We start from the raw sequence: 24,130 nt of genomic DNA on the forward strand, positions 1-24,130 counted from the left end.
CACCACAGACTAAACCATCATGAACCATAGACTAAACCACCTTAGACCATGGAATAAACCACCACAGGCCACAGACTAAACCATCATGAACCACAGACTAAACCACCACAGACCATGGAATAAACCACCACAGAGGACAGAATAAAGCACCACAGGCCACAGACTAAACCACCATGAACCACAGACTAAAGCACCACAGACCACAGAGAAAACCACCACCAACAACGGAGTAAACACAGACCACAGACTAAACCACCATGAACCACAGACTAAACCACTACAGATCACCAAGGAAATTTCTGTGAGCCCTGAGGAAGACCACTGGCAGACAGGGCCCCACTGGGACAGCTCTGTCCACACAGGCAGCCCCATCAGGGAAGCAGACGAGCCGTCCTGCATGTCCTGGCCAGGCAACCTGGGGAGCAGGGAGGTGGGGTCCCTTTAAGGTCTTCCTTTTGACGAATGGCTCCAAACAGCCCTGACTACCGCTGCTCCTGACCACCGTCTGCTCCCTGCTACTGCATGGGGTGTACTTTGCTGCCAATGACGGCACTTGGAGCACCCCGTTTCCCTCTCCATTGGTCACGGAGACCGCTTTGGCTCTGCTTCTCTCCCCGGGGGACACCTGGAGGCCCCTGACCGGTCATCTCCCCAGATCTCGGCGTGGGCACATATGTAATTACGCCCCCGCGCACGCTGCAGATGGAGGCTGGAGAGGCGGGGGGGGGGGGGACCCAGGCCCCCGGGGCAAAGAGAGAGCATCTGTGTTCGCGACAAGTCAGAGGCCCTGAAGGTGACTGGGGGTGGAATGTGGCACAGAAATAAAGCCGACACGTGGAAGTCCACTGCCACACGTGGAAGGCCACTGCCACACGTGGAAGGACCCCACCATGCCCAGGTCCCACAAGGAGCACGTCTGCTGAGGAGACGCACCGTAACCTGTAAGAGCAGGACACCCGCCCTGGGGCCTGAGGTCAGGACACAGACTCGGCAAGGGTCCCCCGCAGCTGCCTGCCCCAAAGACCGTCAGGCCCCCAGGGCAAGTCAGGCCTGGCATTTGGGGTGCGCCCGGGGCCAAGCTTGTGGGAGACGTCGGATGCGGGCCAGGGCCCTGGCAGGACTGCCTCCCACCCTACAGCACGCACCACAGCTCAGGGCCATGCCTCCCCTCCCTGGAGTGGATGAGCCACACCTGGGCCAGTCCTGCTTACACTCGGGTGGATGACACGGCACTGTGGTTGGTCACCAAAGGGGGCCCAGCGCCCACGGGTCCAGCCTCCCTACAGCTGTGGGTCTCACGCTCTGGGTTTGGCAGGCTAAGGGGATGGGGAGGCAGAGCAGAGCCTTCAGGACACAGGCCACGGCCAAGGCCACGTGGTCCTCACCATGGCGGGGACCAGAGGGGATACCCAAGGGCAGATGTGGGCGATGCTCCTGGGAAGATAATGCTGCCACGTGTGGCCCCCTGGGCATCTGGGAAGGCGGTGTCCGGTGCCTCAGGGCGGTGCCTGTCCTTGGGGGTGAGCGCTATAGGGTTGTGGGCAAACACTGTCGTTTCCTGAGCCCTGATCTCATCCCTCCCCGTGTCACAGATGTGGAGAAGACGCTCTGGACCCCTTGAGGAGGGCCTCACATGGACACAGCAGCGAGCACCCTAGTGTCCCCATAGGACCAGGGCCTGGCGTCACTCAGGACCCGGCCGATGCTTCCTGGGAGGGAGGGGGTGCCACATGGCATGTCCCTGCAGAGACCAGAGGGGGCTGGGCTTTGGGGGTACTGCTGGGTCGGGTCCCCTTCGGGATTCGAAGGCTACACACACCCACTCCCAGAGAGCACAGCCACCAGCCTCATGGTCAAGGCACGTGGAACAGGGGCCCGCCCTGCTGGACCAGGAGGCCTGAACACCACTCAGCTTGCCCCCAGACGGCCCTTCCTCTGCGTGATGCACCCCACGTCCTGGGCTCCAGAGAGCCCCCCGCACCCATGCCCAGCTTCTCATGCTGGCAGACTGGTGAGGCCTCTGTGCCCCAGGATGGCCAGCTGGCAGGCACGTGGGCTCCCCAACAAAGCCACAACTGGAGCCCCAGGGGAGCACCCATCTCGGGACAAGGGCTCACCCCCACCACACAGCCCCAAGGCCCGCGTGTCCTGCTGGGTTTGCCCTATGAGGTGGCCACTTCTGGGGGTGAGGTGTGGCTGGGGGCAAGGCTCACGGCTCCCCCTAAATAAGTACTCACAGGCCTCCGCGGCTGGCTAGGACATGGTGGGAACTTCTGCAGGACCCGGGCCTGGCTCAGAAAAGGCTCACAGCCCGGGCAACACCAAAGTCTGGGTCACCAGGGCCACAAGGAGCAAAGGAGCTCAAAACGTCAGGAAGGGTGGGGACAGTTGGAGGTGTCCACCATGCCCCCCTCACATCGTTCCCAGCCCTCTCGCCAGTCCAGGCTGGCTTCGCCACCCCGTTACTAAACTGGGGGCAGGGAAGGCTGTGGGCCCCCATCTTCCCTCAACCTGAGCCCCCATTCATGTCTCATCTGACCACGGCTGTCCTGGATGACCACTGCCCACAATGTGAGCACACGGGCTTCCTCCAGGAGATACTGAGCCTACCTGCAGAGGCAGAGGGTAGGATGAGCAGGTGGGGAGGGGTGCAGATGGCGGGCAGAAGCCCGTGTAGGCCAGGACCTGCTGGGCAGGGTTGCAGAGGATCTGGGGTGCAGCGGAGAGGCTGTAGGCCAGCTGGGACAGAGGGACCTGCCGAAAGAATGGAGAGAACGGACACGTGTCAGCGGCCCTCCGGAAGGCAGGCACCCCTGGCTTCAAGCCTGCAGAGCCCCATCCACATACCATCCCCATCTGACACCTGCAAGTGAGAGACCATGCCCTCAGATCAAAACTAAACACCTAAAAGTAGGGCTTATTTTTCCTTTCTATTTGTCCCAGGGACCCACCAAGATGCCAGATGAGGCCAGGATCTCTTTGGTTTCTATTTGAAAAGGCAAGGAAAATGCTGGCTTCTCCTCTCCAGAGACCTCGTGTCCCAGGAGTGTCCACCCAGCTGCAGCGGCAGGAGGGCTGACCCCCCACATGTGCTCCCCAGGCAGCACAGCACAGGGTTACACCGCATGGTCGTGGGGATTTCCAAAGATGTGCAAATAACACCAGAGCGTCCCAGCCCCTCGGGGCCCTGCTCTTGTTAGCTCACCCAGATGGTTCCAACTCTCCAGAGGAAAACAGGACTTGGGCCATCCACCACCTGTGGCCCCAAGGGGGGGGGGGCATAGGACAGACCCCTCCCCAGAGGGAGGCTCAAGGGCTCCCGGACCTGAGGTGCATCCCTCCCACCAGGACAGACCTGGATTCCCATCTGACACCACGCTTCAGGCCCCATGCTTCAGGAAGGGGCCTCGGGAGCCGACAGCGTATCTGGAAACTCACCACCCCCACTGATGGGGAGCAGAGGTAGGTCCTGAGCAGTGGGAGTGCAGGGCACGAGCAGAGGGGAGGGAGCAGTGGAAGCAGAGAGGGCACCCAGGTCTGCCCGCACCTGCAGGTCCCTGGAGGTGGAGCTCCAAGGTCTGGCACCTGCCACCTCCCGGCCCCGCCCGCCCAGGCCGCCTCTGCACACTCTGAGGGGCGAATAAGGGTGCAGAAGGAAGATGGAAAACTCAGGGCTAGGTTCACGGGCCCGACCGCTCTGCTGCCACGTCCGTGAACAAACCCTACTGCGTGCCTACTGTGTGTGCCGGGTTGAGCTAAGGGCTGTCGGGGCAGACCAGAGCTGTGCAGCATGCCGAGGGGCACGCAGAGCATCACAGGACCCAGGCCTGGTATTTAAGGGGGGGGCGGGGAGGGGCAGCGCAGAGCATCACGGGATGGAGGCTTGGTGTGCTGGGGGGAGAGGGTGTGCGCAGAGCATCCCGGGACCAAGGCCTGGTGTGCAGGGGTGGGGGGACAACCGGTAGGAGGAACAGCTGCCCCTGGTGGCCGGGGGGCTTGGGCCCACAGGGCTGGTCACAGGGTAAGGGGTGCAGATGATGCCATGGGCTGGAGAGGGGCTCGCTGGACCTTACTCTGTGCTTGTGCCATTTCGGGGTTCGGGAGGGTGGGCAGGTTGGGGTCGGCATGGGCAGCCCTCTGCGGGGGACGCTGGGGGCCCAGCCTGGCCTTGCTCTCTCTCCCGTGCCTGCCGGTCTGGCCCCGGCGGGTCCACCCTCTTGCCCGGGCCGGCCATGTGTGAGGACTTGCCGCCTGGGCTGCTCATGAAGCTCCTGCATTCCTCAAGATGATTTCTAAGCTATAAAATCCACTAGACGTATAAGACTACTCAGTAGGTGTAAACCTCTAAGGAATCACCTCCCCTCTTTCATTCAATGCCCCAGAGCTGTGGGTGCGCATGAGAGAACTATCCGGAGTGTAGACACAGCTCTGTGGCCCATTGTGACTGGTGGCCCTTCCGAGGCATCATTTTATTCTCGACAAAACACTCCAGCAGCTTTATTGTAGACTCTGATGAACTCCAGTCCCTTCCATAAAACCCGCGGGGCTGATGTCCCTCCTGGGGCGGCCCATCAACCTTCACCAGGTTTGCGGGAATGACAAAGGTCTAAGCGGACACACCCCGCCTCCCGTCTATGATCTAGCCCTCTTTAGCCAGAAACCAGCAAGACTGAACACTTTGAACCGGCTACACTGGGATGCAGTGGGCTTCCACAGAAACATCCATGACCCTGTGCAGACCACTTCCTGCCAGCGTGGAAGGCACGGAACCCTTTCCCAACTCAAATGGGTGTTGGGTGCTCTCTGGAGTCCGTGACCTGAGGTGGGGGCGACCCCATGGCATGCCTCCACGACCAAGGACGACCCGCCCCAGGAGGGGCCAGCCGAGCAGCGCAGGAATTCTAGTTTGGAACAAGCAGTCTCAGGGAGAAGAGGGGACAAGGGTCCTGCACTACCCAGCTCCACGTGTAAGCTGCTTCCTGCGGGGAGGCTCCCCACCCCTGCCAGAGCACCCAGCCCTAAAGCTCTCCCATCACACTTCCCCATCCCTGCCAGGAGCACCCGGCCCTACAGCTCCTGGACGGCACGCCCCCACCCCCGCCCCGGCCCCCGCCTGCCCTAGTGCCCAGCCCTACAGCTGTCCAATGGCATGTCCCCACACACCCTAGCGGCTGCCTAGATGGCAGCACACGTCCTAGAGTAGCTGCTTCTGGACGCGACCAGTGAAGGCTTGCTGTCGCCCTAACAGACGGTTGGCAGTTTCCATGAGCCTCCTTTTCCTCCTTTGTTAGTGACGATAAGGAGGCCCGCCTTGCCCACCTCAGAGGACACAGGCCCCAGAGCCCCGAGCTGTCCATAGGGCCAGCACCAGGGGGCCCTACTCACCATGTCCTTGAAGGCCCCCAGGACAGCTGCTGTGAGGATGCCCAGGAACACACCCAGGACGTTCAGCACCGCTGAGGCCCAGAGTAGCCGGTACAGGTGAAGCACGTCCTGACAGCTGCTCACGCCCACGAACTCGTAGTAGGTGGGAGAAGGTTCAGCGCTGCAGGTGGAGGGGAACAGGTCACAGCCAGTGCCACAGCCTGCGAGTTGCTCCTGGACAGGCTGTAGTCTTCGGCCGTAAAGGCCCCGCGGGCTCTGTTGGTGCTGCGGGGGACGGGTTGGGGGACACTGCCCCTCATGAACCAGCCCAGCAGCACCCTGAGTTCATGGCGAGAAGGCTGTTCCCCAGGGCATCTGGACATCTCTCCAGGGAAAGAGCCCAGGCCTCCCAAGAGCAGGCCTGGCCCCCAAAAGAGCAGGAAGGCCCCCAAAGAGCAGGAAGGACCACCCAAGTCCACTCCCCAAACACAAGCGCAGGCAGAAGGGCACCCTCGGAGCGAGCAGGCCTGACACGGAGCCCTCTGTACCCGGCTGCCTTGGCAGGGAGCACAGGAAGGTGAGCCCACAGGGGATTCATCCTGGCCCTCCCCACACGGGACTGTGGCCATCTGTGCGTAGCTGGACCACGGTGCTGTGGCCGAGGGCCTGCAGCCGGGCCCTCAGGACTGCATGGAGACGGTGACCCGCACACGTGCTGCTTTAGCCGCTCTTGCTTGGAAATGGGAGGGAACCATCTTTGGGGGAAAGAGGTTGTAGCTTAAAGCCCCGGAGTTTTCAGCAATTCAAGAGAGGCATCCCCAAGGAGCAGATGTGAAAGCCTGCTGGTTTTAATGTAGGTGTTCAAGCTATTAACACAAAACCGGTGCCCAGGGCCTTAGTAGGAAGCCTGACCCTTAAGGATGGACACCGGCGGCTCCGTGTGAGCGAGCCTGAGCACCAAGAACCCAGGGCCTGTCCTGAGGAAGCTCTCACAGTCCACATCACAGAAGAGTGTCCTCCGCTGCCCGCAGATGAAGAGAAGGGGGACCTTCTGCAGCCCGCCCCGGCTGCCTGCCCCAGCCAAGCAGGGAGGAAGCACTGAGGAACTTGGGCGTCCAGACACACAGGCTCGAGGAAGAGCTGCAACCATGGGGCAGGAGGCTGTGTCCCTCCCTGTCCCTCCCCCCACCCACGCAGCTTCAGTTTCCCATCTGTGAGATGAGAACCCCTCCCTCACACGGGCTGTGGGGCAGGGGCCAGGAGAGGGACTGCTTGCCTCCCAGTTGGGCCCCGGCCCTCACCTCTGACAATTGTAGAGGTCACAGCAGTAACAGGTGCTGCTTTTCACCTTCAGCGGGCACTGGCCGTTAAAGGAGTGACAGGTGACCTGCCAGCAGAGAGACCTTGTCAGGTGTCTGCCCTTCCTTGACCTGGAGTGGGCAGGGCTGCCTCCCCGGGGGCTAGGGCCCAGCCACTGCTCCTGGGTCAGTCAGGAGCTCCTCCTCCCGAGCCAGATTTCCTGACCCTCCACATGCTTGCAGGTGGCAGGACCTCCCCCTGCTGGAGGGTCAGAGGACCAGGCTTGGCCACCAGGGAGTCCAGGCAGCCAATGTCTGGTGGACAAGGAGAGAGAGAGGGCTCTAGGCTCTGTGCCTACAGGTGGGGACACCCCCAGGTGGGGACAGGTGGGTCGGCTCCAGGTGGGGACAAGTGGGAACGTCTCCAGGTGGGGACAGGTGGGACAGGTGGGGACACCTCCAGGTGACCACACATAGGGCCACAAGCTCCCAGCAGCCCGACCTTGCCACGCCAGCCCTGTGTAAGCCACGTGGAGGCCTCCCCTTGGGCACCTGCTGCAAAGACACGGCAAGTGGTTGGGAGACTTGATGTCAAAAGAGCAAAATTAGGCAAAACCATGTGCCTTCCTCCCTCCCCCAGGGCTTTCAACACGTGACACAGCCATGCCGCCCACACGTGGGAGGTAACCCGGGTGGAGACCACCCCCCTTCAGAGGGAAGATGGTGCCATCTGGGGAGGAGACACTTCTGAGGGAGGATGGTGTGCTGAGGGCTGGTGGGCCAGGCTCTCATCAAGGATTCAGCTGGCCCAGGACAGGTGAGGGAGCGGGGCCCCACCCCAGAGGCCCTCGGACCGTCCCCGGTGCCCTGGCCCCTCTTTGGCCACACCTCCAGAACCACTGGACTTGTGGACTTCCTTTCAGGGTCCTGTGGCTGCAGGCCACGGGACGCTCTGGTGTGTGCAAGCAAGGGCAGGAGGGAGGCTCACTGGAAATGAAAAAGGGCCCTGGGAGGGGCAGGGCTGGAGGCTGATGGGGAGGAGGGAGGGCTGCACGTGCCTGGTGGGAAGGTCAGCGCCACAGGCCGGGGATCTGGAGGTCAAGAGGCCTGACCCTAAGCGTCCCCTCCCAAGAAGTGTGCAACCACATGGGACGGAGGTTAGAACTGGTCAGCCAGCAAGGGTCTCCAGCCCAGCCTGGCCCACTGCCTGCTTTGCAGGCGAAGCTCCATATAGCCACGCTCCTCTGACAACACCTTGCCCGTGGCCACTGTCACACCAGAGAGACAGGGTCGAGTAGCTGGGACAGAGACCACTTGGCCTATAAACCCTGAAATATTACTGACCCTTTATGGGGCAAGCTGCTGGCCCTGGTTTAGAGCCGTGCGGGCAGCGTGGGTCCCTGAGTCCTCAGGGAGCTTTGCAAATCCTGTGTCTACTGAATCAACAACCTGAGGCAGGACCCAGAGTCAGGATTTGCTCAAGCCCCTGGGCTGGTTCTAAGAGACAGAGGGTCGGGAGCAAGGGCCAAGCCCCGGACACGTGGGCCTGTCCTCAGAAGCCTGACTGATGGGATTCAGGAAGGGGTCCTGCCTCTCCCTGACGCCAGGAGTAGAAGGGAGCAGGAAGGAAGGGCGGCCGGCTGAAGTGTCTGTGGATGGGTGGGGTGCACGGGTAGGGCCTGGAGAGCCCCATGATGCCCTCGGACAGGATGAGTCCCCAGGCTCCCCCCACCAGGCAAAAGGCCAGGAAGGCTGGGGTCAGCCTTTGGAGAAAAATGCTGCCCCCTTGGAGGGGCAGCAGGGACCCTCCAGGCCCCGAGGTCGAGGAGCCTGCACAAGCCACGTGGGGACCTGGCCAGGTGTGTGGTCCAGGCTCTCAGCTCCTCCTGGACATTTGCACAGTTTGGGAGGCCGTGCTCAGTGCAGCTGATGCATTCATGCAGAGCTGGGGCAAGACGGCTTCCGGGGCTAGCCTGAGAGGGAGGGCATGCCGTCCATCCTGCACTCTTGTTCCTGGCGTCTCGTGCATGGGGAGTGGCCCAGGGACCAGCCTCTCAGCCAAGGTAAATGCAGCCGACCCAACTGTGCTTTGCAGCTGTTAACAGTGCCACACCCGCCCAGACAGGGCTGCTAGCTTGCTGTGCGTCCTGCACGGGACGGCCAGCAGCTGCGACCCCCCAAGGGTGCAATGCATGAAATGCCAGTGCTGGCTGGAACAGAGCGCGGGTGCTCACAGAGAGCGGCAGTCAGGAGGCTGTGCATCCAGACCCTGGCCTGGGGCACAGAATGCCTGGGGGACCCGGATTAGCACAGCGAAAGCTCACGGACCCCCGCCTTACATACCTCTGTCTGGTAGGCGTCGTGCACGTAACCCACCTCACTGGCGAAAAACTGGCATCTTCCTGCAGCCAGCGGCCTGGGCTCCTAGACACAAAGACACACGAGAGCGATAGAGGAGGTTCATCCCTGGGCCAGGGGTGGCCATTGGCTATTTCAGACCCATCCGCCCCAGGCTCTGAGCCTAAGGAAGCCACTGGAGTCTGTCAGGCGGGGGCCACAGAGTGGGAGATGCCATGGCTTCTTCCAGGGCAGCTGGGCCACTGTGTCCAGGACACCAGAGCAGATGCCTTGGGGGGCACACACCTGCCCGGAAGGCTGGGCTGATCCCCCTCCCCCTGTCACCAGCATCACATGGGCAGCCGAGAGGAGGCGGCTGCCGGACATTTTGAGGTGCAGTCCTCTGCCCTGAACAAGGACACCCCTTGGTGCCTGCCTCTTTCTCTAAAACAAAACATTTGTTTTCTACTAGGAAGGGAGAAAAAAGGATTCTTGTTAATTCACTCACCCACCCAGTCCTTGACCTGACCATCCACTCAACCATTCCTGCCACCACCCCACCCCCTTCTCCCCGCCCTCCCTCCACTCTTCCCTCCTTCTCCCTGCCCTCTTCCACCCCACCCTTCCTCCTCCCTGCCCTCCCGCCCCCCTCCCTGCTTCTTCTCTCTGTCCCTCCATCCTTTCCTCCATCCACCAACCACTGCATACATGCCTACCAACGGCCCTGTTCAATTTTCTATCCACAAGTCTGTGCCCAGCATTCACAGAGCAGATGCGGAGCCAGACTCTGATGGTACCGGGGTTAGACACAGGCCCCGTCCCCAGCTGACCGCTGGAGGAGACACACCCTCCAGGTGACAAGGCACCTGTACCCGCCGTGGCAGAGACCGGTGAGGCCCGGGAGCCTGTGCGACTGGTGAGGTGCACAGTTAGGGCCTCACACCCGTTCTTACTTCCAAGTGCACTCCCATCTCTGACCCAAGATGAGCGTAGAAACCACCAGGGACCGCACTGCAGGCAACAGATGAGGACGGGGCGCGCACACCAGGCCCGTCTGGACGCCCTGAGCAGCCCAAGGGAGACAGACACAGAGCACGGCAGATGGGTGCCGGGCAGACGATGGGGCTGTGCAGGGGGCAGGGTAGAGGGGCTGGTGCCCTGAGGCCCCGCGGTGAGCAGCGGTGATGGGCCTGCAGCCCCTGAGCCCCCCTCACCCCCAGGCACCTGCCGATTCCGCTCGGCCCCTCCCTTTGGGATGTCATGCCAACAGGGCCTCGTTCCAGCAGCTTTGGCTCAGTGTCCCACTGACTCTCAGCACCGGCAGCACCGAGTGACAGTGGCATCCTGCCGGCTCTGCTAGACCGGTGCCCTTCCTCCCGCCGACAACCACAGGGAAACGCCCTTTCTGAGTCTGGAAGGGTCAGACACATGGGCCACCCTGTCCAGGTCCCAGTCCAGCCCCCTCGAGGCCTGGCTGCCGGCCTGGGGACATCCCAACATTGCTCCTGCTTCGGTCGGCTGGGCCCAGTAGCAAGTCGCAGAGGCTTGAACAGCAGACATTTGTTCTGACGGCCCTCGTGGTGGCAGCCTCTTCCCACCCTGTCCTCACCGGGCAGGCCGTGGGCTCTGGTCTCTCTCTGCAGACAGGAATCCCACAAGGGGGGCCTCACCTGGCCCTGATCACCTCCCGAAGGCCGCCTACTGAGGCCGCCACGCACAAGGGCTCCAGGGGCACAGACTCCCAGGCCGCCGCGGCTCCTGGCTCCGCACCTCATTAAGTCAGACACGGAGAGCTGGTGTGAGACTCGGACTTGGCCGCAAATCCTCTTGCTAACACAGAAGCACCAGTGGCTGGTTTCATTTCCTGTCTGACCTTCAGTGTCCAATCAGGGTGAAAAAATTCTTAATAGTTCAAATTAAATACAACTGCGACCATTTTAGTTGCACCTGCCACAAAGACTTCTCCGAATTTACGATCACACTGGAAATAGCGTTTCTCTGGGGCCAGATCCCGGAGTCAGCGTCATTCTGGCCCAGGAAAAGGGGCAGTGGGTGTTCAGGAAGACCACTGAGAGGCGCCAGGTGGCTGTCGGTTGAGCGTCCGACTCTTGATTTCAGCTCAGGTCATAATCTCACGGTTCATGAGTTTGAGCCCCACATCGGGCTCTGTGCTGACAGTGTGGAATCTGCTTGGGATCCTCTCTCTCTCTCTCTCTCTCTCTCTCTCTCTCTCTCTCAAAATAAATGAGTAAACTTTAAAAACCAAAAAAGACCACTATGACACGGTTTTTATTTCTTGACCATTCTACGTAAATTAGTGTTAAGACCCTCCACATACTAACATGAGACTCTAAGTCACTAAAGTTCAGTTAAAACCCCGTGTGTCTCCTGTAGGGGGACACGGTGGCCTTCAGGCCATGACTGGCCCACCACCTGATTTTGTAAATAAAGTTTTATTGGCACGCAGCCATGCACATTTGTCTGCATATCGTCTGTGGCTGCTTCTGTGCTGTAGCAGCTGAACTCAGTAGCCATGGCAGAGGCCACATGGCCACAGACCTAATGCGCCGCCCCAGCCTCTAGCATGCCTGGCAGGGCAGGACTTTGGTGAGCAGCTGTGAACAGAGGCACTGGGGCCAGCAGGAGGAGAAGGACACCATGCCCCCTACCATCAGCGCAGTGTGTCCAGTCCCTGCAGGTGTCCCAAACCAGCACTAAACTAAACACTCTGGGGCAACCGCAAAGTGGCTGTGCTAGAGAGAAGTCTGTCTTGACCCCATTATCTGCCATGGCCCCCGTGGTGGACCAGAGCCATGAGTCCAGCAGCCCAGAAGACCTGCCGGAGGCCCCTCTGGGTGGAAACAGGTGGGCTGACGGCTGACAGATGTCCTGCCAGGGGCGACCTTCCAGAAGTCCCAGGCATCTGAGAAAGACAGAGACCGAGGGAGGACATGCCTTCTCTGCTCACGCCTGCAGCTGCATAGAGAGCCCCCCTTGGGAAGCAAGTGGTTTTGAAGGGACTTTCTCTCCAATGAGTGCCGAGTGGGAGGCGAGGCCGGGAGACTCCCATGCACACGGCAGGGCTGGGATTTTCACTCGGAAACCGGGGTTCCAGAAGCCATCTCCCGCCCCCAAGCCCTCGGGGCTCAGCTCAGGAGCAAGAGCGAGTGCACAGGGAGAGAGCCTGCAACAGAGAACATGAGCCAGACGTGGACTGAGGTGAGGCTGGGTCCGACCCGGTGGTGACACCAGTCCCCAAGGTCCAGTCACACGGTCACTGTTCATACGTGTGTCAGACCAGACGTGTGCCACGCGGAGGAGCCACAGCGACCACGTGAGTCCTGCAGGCCTAGTGCCGCTGGGCCTCTGCACCACACCCGGCACCACATCCTGTCATCCTGGTCACATTCTCCCCACATTTTGTCCCCCAGTGTTGGCATCTCAAAATCATAATTTTGAGAAGTGCTGGAAGCCGGTTACAAGTTTCTAGGAAAGAGGGGCACCTTGGGGGCTCCGTCTTGATTTCAGCTCAGTCCATGATCCCACGGTCGTGGGTTCAAGCCCCAAATCAGGCTTGGTATGGAGCCTGCTTAGGATTCTCTCTCTCTCTCTCTCTCTCTCTCTGCCCTTCCCCCACCAATGCACATGCCCTCTCTCTCTCTCAAAAAAAAAAAAAAAAAAAAAAAAAAAGCGGGTAGGAAAGAGCCTTTGGTGAATTGGTTTTTTCACCTGTTAGCCTGTTAGACAATCACTCTCCACCCTGCAGAGTCAGGCTGGACATTTTCAACCTGGAAACTCAGCTCCTTCGTACCCTTGTTCACGTCTTCCCCGGTGCACATGCCCCGTGAGGGGGGACGGGCCGGCCCTCAGACGCTGGCCGTGTGCAGCCAGAGGAAGGCAGGAAACCGAGCTAAGGAATAAATGAGGAGGAGTGTGCGAGGGAGGCTGTGGGGAGGAGGCCCTCACGTCACGTGCGGGGGGCTCAGCGACCCCTCAGCGTGTGGTGGAGCCCGAGCTCTGCAGAGGCTGGGACAGCCACACCAGACCGGGACAATGAGGACGTGCACCTGGTCCTGGCGTTTTTGAAATCTTTTGTTTGGAAATAATTTCAAACTTGCAGAAAAGTGGAAAGAACAGAGTTCTGTAAGGCACACGTGGGATAGCCCAGGATTAACACCAGGTGCGGCAGTTTAAAAAAAAAAAAACTAAGAAACCTTAAAATGTATGTAGGACACACTGAGGACAGAGAATGCTGAGTGCTTTGCCTTCTGAGGGCAGAGGTGAAGGTACTAAGTCTGGACCCCTGCCCCCCTCCCCAGCCCGTTCTGCCCCGCAAGGAGCTGGGGACCCAGAGCCATCCGTCACACTGCCTGGGCTCCTTTCCGGACAAAAAAAGGTGTGTCCAGCCTCCCTCACCACGCTCCCCTGGCCCCACTCTCCCCCGGGTCAGTAGCCAGGCAGGGACTGGAGCCGAGGGAAGACACCCATCTTCAAACACCCCGTAACCCTTCTCAGTAAAACCCAGTTTTACTGGCTTTGTTTTTAATAGAGGGAAAAATAAAGGGAAAAAAAGACTGGTCACGTGAAACCCTCTGGCCAGACTCTGCCTGTGGTTTCCGAAATGTCCACACCTTGTTTCAACGGAAGGAACGCAGTCTGCCCAGGAAAGGGTGGTCCTTCCTTCACGTGGCCCTACCAGGACCCATGACTCTATTCATCCTCATCCACTCCCTGGGAGAGGAGCACCCCCCTCACAAGTAGGAAGCTGGCCCGACTTCCACCGGCTCCGCAGCCAATGGGCCCTCTCGGCAGAGGCTCGGGCCATGGGGGTGCAGTGTGCTGGAGGGGGCCCAGGCACCTGGAGCCCCCTAGGGCCAACCTCGGGCACAAGACCCTTTCCACCTTCCTGAATCGATGCTGCCTCTTCTGACGGCAGGAAGGCTGAGCTGAGCTGCCCCTCGAGAGACGGGTCCTCACTGCTGGAAATGGACGTCCCATCGCACAGAACAAGCACAGAGAGTGTCCCCGTGTTGGGCCTCAGGCAGAAATGTGCTCCCTGCCACCCAGGTCAAGGCTTTGGGGAGCCCTGTTCCTCAGGATGGAGGCAGGTCCCGCATGGCGGGCAGGACTCAGGCAGGCCAGAGGGTCCCCCAGCTCCTAAATTTCCACTTTATTTGCCTTTATTATTAAGCATCTGCCTCTGGGTCTTGTTGTTCTGTAAGGACGTGCTTGAAGATTGCGTGTAGGGCAGGGATGGGGACAGCCGCTTCTGTGTCACAGTTCAGGCCGCGACTGGGGTCCTTGCCACGGTCACACATCCTGCTGCCGTGAGGCTCTACTTTCTGTTGTGTTGGTGACTTGGGCCTATGGCCAAGGGGGCCAAGTGCCAGCCTCCGTCTGCCAGCATGCTGGCTCATAGGATGGGGTGGTTGCCTCTCAGGGTTCCCTGTCCTTCCTGGAAGCAGAGGGACACTCACACCACAATGGGATCATCACATCTTCTTCTCAAGAGATGTTAATTGTGCATTTTTAGAAGGGAAAGAACTTTGACAAGGGGATATTTACACTCGGGACGCTTCCACACACACTCCTGAGTCCTCCGGGCTGGTAGCACCTGGCTTAGTGGGCAGAGTGGCACACTGACCCGCCAAGGCCTGTGGAGCGGAGAGCTGGGCCCCGCTGGGGAGGGCGCCCTCACAACCACCCAGGCTCTGCACGAAGCCCCCGGCGGAAGCCTGCTGACCCTTCCCTGGCATGCTTTGCCCTCTGCCCCATGAGGGACGCTGTTCTCCACAACATCAGACATATCGCCCCGTCTGGGCCTACTGAAGACCTGACCCGCCGACGTGCCAGGAGAAAACTGCGATTAACTCTTTGTACCAGATGCCACTGTGTGAATGGGCCTCATTACCCAGGAAACACCTGGAACAGAGAGACCAGCACAAAAGTGCGGCCAGGCCCAGACAGACACCACTCACTCCTCTGTCTGCCCCAGGGTGGAGCCCATGTTGAGAAGCACTGTCTGCTAGACGTTTCTAAACTGACCGGCTCCTCACTGAGCAGATGGGCATCTGTCTCCGGGGCACTCCCCACAGAGCTGCATTCTGAGGGCACACGTGGGGTTTCCTCCTGAGAAGGCCTTGAGACGATCACCCCCTGGCAGGCCTGTTTTGAGCCCCAAGAGGCTTTCTGTCCACCCATCCCTGCGTCCTGGCTTGGGGAGCCCTCGGTGGGTGCTGATGGCTGGAGGGCATTGCAGAAGGCCAGGTCCAGCACGACCTGCTGACATCAGCAACAGGCTCGGAAACGAATACTGGATTTGCATCGGAGGATACGCTTTCTGTGCTAACCAAGCAGCACGCCAGAACCATGGCAGCAAATACTGGTCAGGGACTCGCAGTCCAAGTGATCTTTCCAGAAATAAAAAACAAGCAGAAGTCTGGGACAAAGTACGCATACAGAGACCCCTAAAAAGTGCTATAAATGTAAAGACCTAACAAATGCCGGTGAACACCCGGGGCGGGGACGACCATGGGGCTCTGGTCAGGCTCCGGCCTGTGCCCCTTCCAGGCACCAGCGGGTCCTCATGGCCCGGGGCCACTCAGGACCCACAGATGCCTGGCCACCTGTGCAGGCCAGGGCTCTCCTGGGCGGCTCCGCCGTGATGCTCTCTGTCTCACTCTTCCTGCGCCTGCATCTGATGGCAGAGGCACAAACGTTCCACAGAGGCCCAAGAGGGGCCACCCCACCACCACCACCCCACCAGGGGCTTTGTTCGGCCCTGGGGAGCCCCCCGGCAGCACGCCACTCTTGGACCAATTTTTGTTCGTCCACTCAAGCTGCTACAATAAAACACTATAAACTGGCAGGGAGGGGAGGGGGTAAACAATAAACAATTTGCTTCTCACAGCACAGCGGCTGGAAGTCCACGGTCAGGAGGGGCTGCCAGATCCAGTGTGTGGGGGGGCCCCCTCTGGGTTCAGGGACAGCGTGTGCTCACCCATGAGGAGGAGGGGCCAGGGAGCATTACAGGCCCCTGTACAAACGCTCCACCTCGTGACCTCTCAAAGCTGCACCCCGAACACCATCCCCCTGGAAGCCAGGTCTCGACATGAGAATTTATGGGGACACGGCACTCGGTGACAGCACCGTAATGGGGCTCACCGAGTGGGGGGTTAGGGCGAGCCCAAGGCAGCCAGGCAGAAGGATCGTGAAGTGTGTCTGCTCCCAGCCCATCGCCCTCAGGCCGTAAATGTGTCAGGGGTTCTGGGGGAACAACCAGCTGTTCAGAGTCCTTTAGCAGGACAGGGTGCCAGGAAGGTGGACAGCTTGCCCCGCAGAGGTCAATGCAGCACCAACCCACCACCTCCTGAGTCCAGAGTCCAAGGTCAAAGGCAGCTGCCCGTGACAGGTGTTCAGAAAGAAATGCAGGTCAGGCTTCGGCTGAGGGTATAACGCTGTCTCTGCTGGGCCCCCAGGTTGGCGGAAAAATCTCTCTTCCACCTGCCCAGTTTGAAACAAGAGCCATTTCCTGACATTATAACAAAGCTTTTCTAAACATACAAACTGGTTAGGAAAATGTCCTACGTAATTGGACAACGGATTCCACATTTGCCTTGGCCGCCTTGACTGACTTCAGCATACTCGAGTATTTATTTCTATGCTCCTCGTTCCGTGGCCTGGCTCTCTCCCTCACTCGGAACCTGCTTGCTCCAAGTAGAACAAGCTGGACTTCCCAGGTCCCAGGGCGTGCACCTGGTGTGGCCCTGTCCTCAGCCACTGCCAAGGACTCTCACACTTGGGCCCTCAGCCCCTATGAAGGACTCGCCCACTCAGGCGTCCACACGGAGATGAAACAAGCATAAGCGTCTCACAGCTACAGTGCCAGTGAGAAAGTGCCAACATCACCCCTCAAGACACATACTTGAACTACTGCACATGAGTGTGTGAGGGCACTGTGTGTGTACCTATGAGTATGTGCACGCACCTGAGTGTGTGCACGTGTGCCCACGAGTGTGCATGCATCCGTGTGCATGTGTACATATGTGAGTGCATGCGTGTGACCATCAGTGTGTGAGTGTGCATGCACATGTGTGTGTCCATGAGTGTGTGCATGTGTGTGCGAGTGTCCATGTGCATGTGTGTGCATGTGTGTGACCATCAGTGTGTATGCATGTACATGAGTGTGCATGCGCACACGTGTGTGTTTGTCCATGTGTGTGTGTGCATGTGCTGGGTCAGTTTTGCAGAGAATGAGGAAAAGCCAGCAAGGCAGAGAGAGCGGTTGGCAGACCCAGGGAGGGAGGACCCAGAAGGTCAGTGAGCTGAGTTCTGCAACATGAAATTTTGCTTCTGTAGATATTTCCAAACCCCGATAGTGACGGAGAACAAAATGGAGGAAGGGACACTCACTATGTGCCGAGCAGCAAACACGCCGTCCACGATGGCGCAACAGAAGGCCGCCACCACGCCGAAGCTGATGAACACGATGGCCGCGACCAGCTGGGACAGAGGGCAGAGAAGCGAGTGGGCATTACACACTCCCGATACAGTCCTCCAGATGCCAGCTGCCCAAGTCTCACCCCGCCGCCCTGGGCCCACCGCTGCTCCCACCGCCCCAAGACTCAGCCCGGCCCGCGGGCTGCATTCTTGCTGGTTCTTCCACGCTGTAGTGGGAGACGGGCCCCCGGGTCCTCCGCATACCCCCTCATGAATAATCAGATTATCAGACCGTCTGCAGCTTTTTGCTATTACAATTTCTGCCACAACGACCCTAAATAGGATCCGTGTTGAATCTGGGTTTCTGGGTGGGCGTCTCTGCAGGGCAGACCCCTCACGTTCAGACAGGACACGTTCAGGTCTGTGTGCCTTATGGTCTGAGAAACGCCACCTCGTCCATAACGAGGCTTTGCCAGTTTTCACTCCAAAGGCCTAGCACCTCCTTATACCCAAGCGACGCCTCCTTTTCATTTTCTAAGTGTCAGCCATCTGCTGGCTACCGCAGGCTCGCTGCTGTTTCCAGCCACGTCTCTCTTAGCTGAAGAAACCTTTCTTCCCATTGTCGGCCACTTTCTCTACATATTTTAAACTATCTTTGTGAAATAATTTTAAACTTCCCATAACAGGTAGCAAACATAGTACAAAGAATTCCCACATGTCGTTCCCCTGAGATTCCCCAAGTATTGTCACCGTCCAAACCACTGCAACAGCCTTGTCACCTGCAACTCCTTTCCAGCAGCAAGAACCCAACCCCGCCCACATGACCCACGGCAGCGTATTTATTTCCTGGGTCCAGGACTCTGCATAAAGCAACTTGGAACCACCCACCCCTTGTGACCGGCAAACTGTAAGCAGTGCCCAGTGTTTGTGAGCAGTCCTCTGGGTCTCCAGCCTTGGAAACAGGCCCCAGACTGTCCCCCAAGTCACTCAGGGTGCTTCCTCCCACGCATCTGAGCTGCTTCTGGGCAGTGCAGTCGGGCTCACTGGCCACGGCTCCACGCAACCAGCTCCCCCTCTGTCCTTGTTAACCTGAGTTATTTTGTTCAACAAGGCGCAGGGAGCTGGCTTGACACTCCAGGAGACAGTGTGGCGGGGTGCCGGGCCCCACCCCCCACAGCTGCTGTTCCAAGGCGCAGGGAATTGGGCCCGCTCTCAGCCGCCAGCCCTACCAGAGCTCGGTGGAAACGGTCCCCTGATGTTGCAAATTGGGGCTGTGCCCAAGTCCTTTGGGGGTCTCTGAACTGGTGACTGTCTGGTCCTCAATTTCCCCACCTGGACTCAGAGGTGTTGGCTCCGACTCATTCTTGCCGTGCGTCCTCGCAGCCTGCCTCTCTGGTGTGGCCGGTAGACGTGACAAAACCAACAGAGGTCCTTGGCTGTTCCTCACAGTCTGACACTTGTGACATTTTGTGATGAACTGACAGAGAATTTGAGGCCCCGAGGGGAGGTGTGCAGAAAGCCCTGCCTGTTCATCTGCACAACGAAGAACTATTACCCCACAGAAGCTGCAGTGTTAACACCACTGTTCTGCACAACAGCTCAGCCGTTGACTCAGCAACAACCAGACCACGGTGCCTCCCCCGCACTGAGAACTAACCACCCCCCCTCCATAGTACCAGGCATCAACCCAGCACCCTGGGGCATAGACAGGGAGGACTCGCCTTACCCTGAGGACACTGGAAGGCCCTGGAAAAACAAGCCAAGTTCGGGGGGGGCGGGGGGAGGGTGTGAGACCAGGCAGGGGCTGCCCACCTGCCACGCCCACCGCAAAGGTAGCCAAAGAAAAAAGCACTTCCTTCATTCTGCTGGGGAAGGAGAAGACACTGGTCGCTTCCTTGGGGAAACCACTGCACACAAGTAAAAGGATGGGTGTGTAAAGTCATGTGAACATCATTTGCAGAAACTGTACTGACAGAACTCTCCTGCATTTGTACTGCTGTTGTGGAAAAATGCATTAAAACATATATAAACGATTCAGATGGCAGCTTTCAAATTTCCCAGCACCTCACTTTCCAAAAAAAATGAAAAGCTTTCACCTAATTTGGCTGCTGAGTCTTCAAGCTTTGACAGTCCTGCCGTCCCCAGAGGGACGTCCTGGCCCTTGCCCAGCTTGGGTCCCTCCTAAAGGCCTGAACCCCAAGGCTGCATCAGCCGGGAGTCCATCCCTGCCACTTGCTGCCTCCAGTTCTCCTTGCGCAGAATCCCCGGCCAGGGGGCCAATGGAAAACAGACTCAAAGATGAACAGGATCACCTTAGAACCCAGAGTCACTTAGCACATGTCCTCCCGGTCCTGACATCTGTGACATTACTGTCAGCTGCAGGGAGGGCTAGCCACGCTGCAATCCCAGGATGCAGCCTCCTACCTGCCTGCCAGACCTCCTGAGTGGCCAGTGAACTCAGGAAGGGGTCAGATTCTGACAAGTCCAAAAGCAGGGAGAGCCGCTCCGCCAGCAAATGCCTCCCAGGCTCCTGCTTTGTCCTGGACACCGAGCTCTGCTGGCCCATGGCACTCTGGGGTCCCAGGCAGCCTTGGCTGTCCCCACAGAGGACTCTCCTAGAGCCCGGCAGGGTGTGTGGTCAGGAGTGGGTGTCTGCCTGCCCTGTGCACCCACACTCCAGCTCTGGTGCTGGCCCAGGGCATCCACCAAGCACTTGCCCATTGTCTGAGAAGCTTCCAGAAGTGGCCCTGCTACTTCTCTCACTGTGCATGTGCAAGCAAAGCATTGTGGGGACTGCTGTCCCAGCAAGCTTGCCATGCACCAACTTGATGGCCCTTCAGAGAACATCACACTCCCCCTCCTGGCCATGCGACCAGCTCTGAGCCAGCAGCGGCCTGGCCAGAGTCCTGGACAGCTGAGAGGCCTCCCTGACACCCCACCTGATTTCACCCAGAACTTTGCAGAAGCACAGGATGTGTTTCTGACATTGCCTGACTGCCCTCAATCATCTAGACTTACAAAACATGGTTTGGTCTTGTACAAGCTGTCCCCACCATTTGAATATCCTCATCACCTTTCAACTGACCTTGTCTTTCTGCCCACTGCTCCTGAAAGTTAAAATTCAGTGCCAGCATGATCACACACACTCGGTAAGTCAAGTGCTAGCGTGACCACACACAGGATAAAGTGCAGCGAGATCAGGGGGTGGCACTGCCTGAGATCCTCTAGTGCGTCAGCCCCCAGGTCCAGGAGATCACGGTGGGAAAGATGTTGGACGTTCTCTCCTCCAACGTTCGGGCTGGAAGTAGGAAGTGTTCCAGAACAGTGACGGAAGAGCTCTCTTAGGGATGCCCTGTGGGTCTCTGGTCTGTCAGGTGCCAGTAAGGACAGGGAGGCAGAACTCATCACGCCTTGGGGGGACACAAGCCACATCACTCTCCACACTGTGTGAGGCCACCACACAGACAGACTTTGCATGGAAGCTGTTACTCCCTCAGGGACAGAAGGGAACAGGTCTCACTGCCCTGCAGGGCCCTTCTCCTGGGAAGGGGGAAGGTCACCTTCACATCTCCACGGGGCTCTGAGTTTACGTCGCAACAGGGAAGGCAGATTAAAAACGAAATACCAGTAGATAAGGTCATGTTGATAACATGGAAATCGGGAAAACAGTGGGTGTGAGCTTGTCACCAGGTAGGAAGGTTGTCACCAGGTGGGCAGGCCTCTCATCCAAGGATAAGACAGACCCAGTGAGTCAGGGCTGCCAAGGGAGCAAGGGGTCGGGGTCTCACCCGGAGGATCTGAGAAGGCCTACCCTGGGGCATGAGAGCCCTCTGGCTGTGGGGGCTGAACTGGGGCAGGTAGAAAGGGGACAGTTAGCTCCTGGTGACAGCGACCCAGGCAGGTGATGACCAGGGTGGGGCCTGGTGCAGGGCAAGGGGCTGGTCTGATGGTGGCATCCAGGGGACATGGGAGAGGCAGAGCCATTGGGCCCACGGTCTGGGAGAGACGTCTGTGCTGGCAGAGGGGGCATTAATGACAAGGGCCAGGTGGAAGATGGCCCCCAGTGCAGGTGGAGGGGCACAGTCTGACGCCCAGGAGCGTCACATGGATGCGGCTGGCAGGGACACCATCTGCCAAGGAGAATGTCACCAGGCCTTCACCAGGGAGCCCTGAGGCAGTCCCAACACCCCAAGCGGGGAGTCAGGACTCTTAGGCTATCCCTCACCACGGGTCCCTTGTCCCCACGTCCATCCTCCCTGTGTCCCTTGTCCCCAAGTGTTCCTCATCCCCAGGTATTCTTTGTTCCCACATCCATCGTCCAGGTGTCCCTCAGCCCCTTCGTACTGTCTGCCTCCAGTCCTGACTGGGGTCCTCCTGCTGGGGACACCGCAGGCTCCAGTGCACGTCACCACGCAGACCACCCTGCCTCCCCCATGACCCCAGGCTGGACTTCATGTGTCTTCCATCCATACTCCTGCTGTCCATACCTTCCTCCCCCAACCACGTGGATGCGGTAGAAATTAATCATGGATGGAAAGTCCAAATATGTGGAAACCAAACATCATACCCTTAAACAACCGATGGGTCAAAGAAGAAGTCACCAGGGGGACTGCACACCAGTTTGGGGTGAACAGGATGAAATGAAAGCACACCGGGGCCCCACTCCGGTGCGGTTGAGGCTCTCCGGGAACTCACAGTGGTAAACACACACACTGAAAAAGAAGACAGCTCTCAGATCAGCTGCCTCCCGCCCTAAAGAACTAGAAAAAGGAGAGCAAACGAAGCCTGAAGCCAGCAAAAGAAAGGAAATTATAAAGGTTAACACAGAGAAAAAAGACGCAGGGGGAAAAGAAAGACAATCAATGTTCTTTGAAAACATCAATAAAGTTGACAAATCTTTAGCTAAACTAAGAAAACAAGAGGAAAAAGCAAGTGACTAAAATCAGAAATAAGCTTGGGAACAGTATTACCAACTTTACAGAAATTAAAGGATTATAAGAAGATACTGTGAGCTTTTGTGCACCAACAAAGTTGATCATCTAGATGAACAAATTGTAAGAAGCACACAAAGTACCAAAACTGACTCCAGAAGAAATAGAAATTTTCCACAGACCCATACAAATAAGACTGAATCAGTAACCAAAAGCCTCCAACAAAGGACCAGATAGCCTCCTTGGTGGTGTGCAGGGAGAGAGGCGGGCGGGTGCAGGACCTGGGGCAGAGGTGAGATCAAGGGGACTCCCTGTCCTGCAGCTGCAGGGAGAGCCCCAGGGGTCACAGCCGCCACAGGGGGCATGTCTGCTTGGCGAGCTGGCATTCCGGCCCTCACCCACAAGCGCCCCAACCTCCCCATCCCAGCCTCGGGACATATCCTTCCGGGCCTCCCTGCCTGACTGCCACTCTCCATCCTCCCCATGGCTCCTCCCATGCACCCTGGGCAGTGCTCTCTGTGCATCCGCGGCAGGAGATCAGGGCTCCCCACCGCGTGCCTAGCAGCACCGTGCACAGGACGTGTGCGCTGAATGTTTCTGGGGGAGAAATGGACACATAGCAACACACACACAGGGCATGGGAAGCTCGGGAGAGGCGGTGCCCCAGAAGCAATAGCGACGGTCCCGGGCGGTCATGCTGGGGGCAGTCAGATTACTTTGACGCAGAATCAGTAACTTCATTTTCCCAGGACACAGGCCAGTGTGCACCAGCGTCTCTAGCACATGCTGAAGGTGCTGCAGGAGAATGTCATTCTCTGGGAAGCGCAGCTTAGACAGCCCAGGGTGTGGCATCCCATCAGAAAGGCCCCAGGGCCCTATCTAAACACAGAGACACTGGGGCCTGTCCCGAAAGCAGCTCAGATATTCCAAGCAGACGTTGTGTGGACTCGTGGCAACTGAAACATAAGTTCTAGGCAGTGGTTTCAGACGGAGCCCCTGCATGAGCACCGAAATCTGTGGAAACTGAGACCCAGGAGCACCTGGTCCTGTGAGAATCCTCCCTGTGTAATCAGTGGTCACTAGCTGTCGGCTCCCAGGACCAGTGAGCGAAAGTCACAGAGGATGAGGGCAGGGCACAGTGCTTTCACACGCTCGCTGGCTCTCCACGCCACCAGGAGTCGGGCTGCAGGACCACTCCCTTCAGAGCAGCACACCCTGTCCCGGCACGCGGCGCACGCGGCCCCAGTGTGACGGCTCCGGGTAGTGCCGCGAACCATGCCGTGCCTCACACCCAGCCTGCTAGCCTGGGGACTGCCCCAGCCCCCGCTGCCCGGATTCCTGGGCAGAAAGGAACAGGAGGGTTCGTACCAGTCACAAGGCCATGGACGGAGGCCGGCCTCAGCGGCCAGACAGCCCTCACGGCTCCCCCGTGTCAGCAAGCGACAGGGCAGGGTGTGGCTGGTGGCCCTGGTGGAGCGATAAGAGGACAGGGCCACCCGCCAACCACAGTTTTTATGTGACTGGAGCTGCTGAGTCCGCTTCCTGCGTGGCAGCTACTAACTCTTGTGGGCCTCCAACCTTGGGTGCTTAAAACCCAGAACGGTTTTCCTATTCCAAAGCCACAGTCAGCCAGATGGCAGGGACAGTGGTCATTCCCGTGGCTGCTTCACTCACCTCTTCCACCACCTTTCTCCCGAAATCAACCAGACTTCTGGAGGGTGTAGGCCACGGTGTCTTCATCCTGGGGGAGGGTGTCACCCA

General features: G+C 58.8%; 1 protein-coding gene across 1 annotated transcript in view; it reads right to left on the reverse strand.

Moving 5' to 3' along the window:
• TMEM255B (transmembrane protein 255B) overlaps positions 1-24,130 on the reverse strand; it is a 39,677-nt gene that overhangs the window by 2,664 nt on the left and 12,883 nt on the right. The window contains exons 4-8 of the mRNA XM_040486994.1: positions 17,412-17,501; positions 9,006-9,086; positions 6,666-6,751; positions 5,386-5,545; positions 2,611-2,754 (exon numbers count right to left, since the gene is read on the reverse strand). Of these exons, the coding sequence (XP_040342928.1) occupies positions 2,611-2,754; positions 5,386-5,545; positions 6,666-6,751; positions 9,006-9,086; positions 17,412-17,501 (561 nt within the window). The remainder of the gene's footprint in view (positions 1-2,610; positions 2,755-5,385; positions 5,546-6,665; positions 6,752-9,005; positions 9,087-17,411; positions 17,502-24,130) is intronic.

This window comes from Herpailurus yagouaroundi, unplaced genomic scaffold (genome assembly GCF_014898765.1).
Source record: "Herpailurus yagouaroundi ecotype Mexico unplaced genomic scaffold, PumYag 164, whole genome shotgun sequence".
In the NCBI taxonomy this organism is placed as follows: Eukaryota; Metazoa; Chordata; class Mammalia; order Carnivora; family Felidae; genus Herpailurus; species Herpailurus yagouaroundi.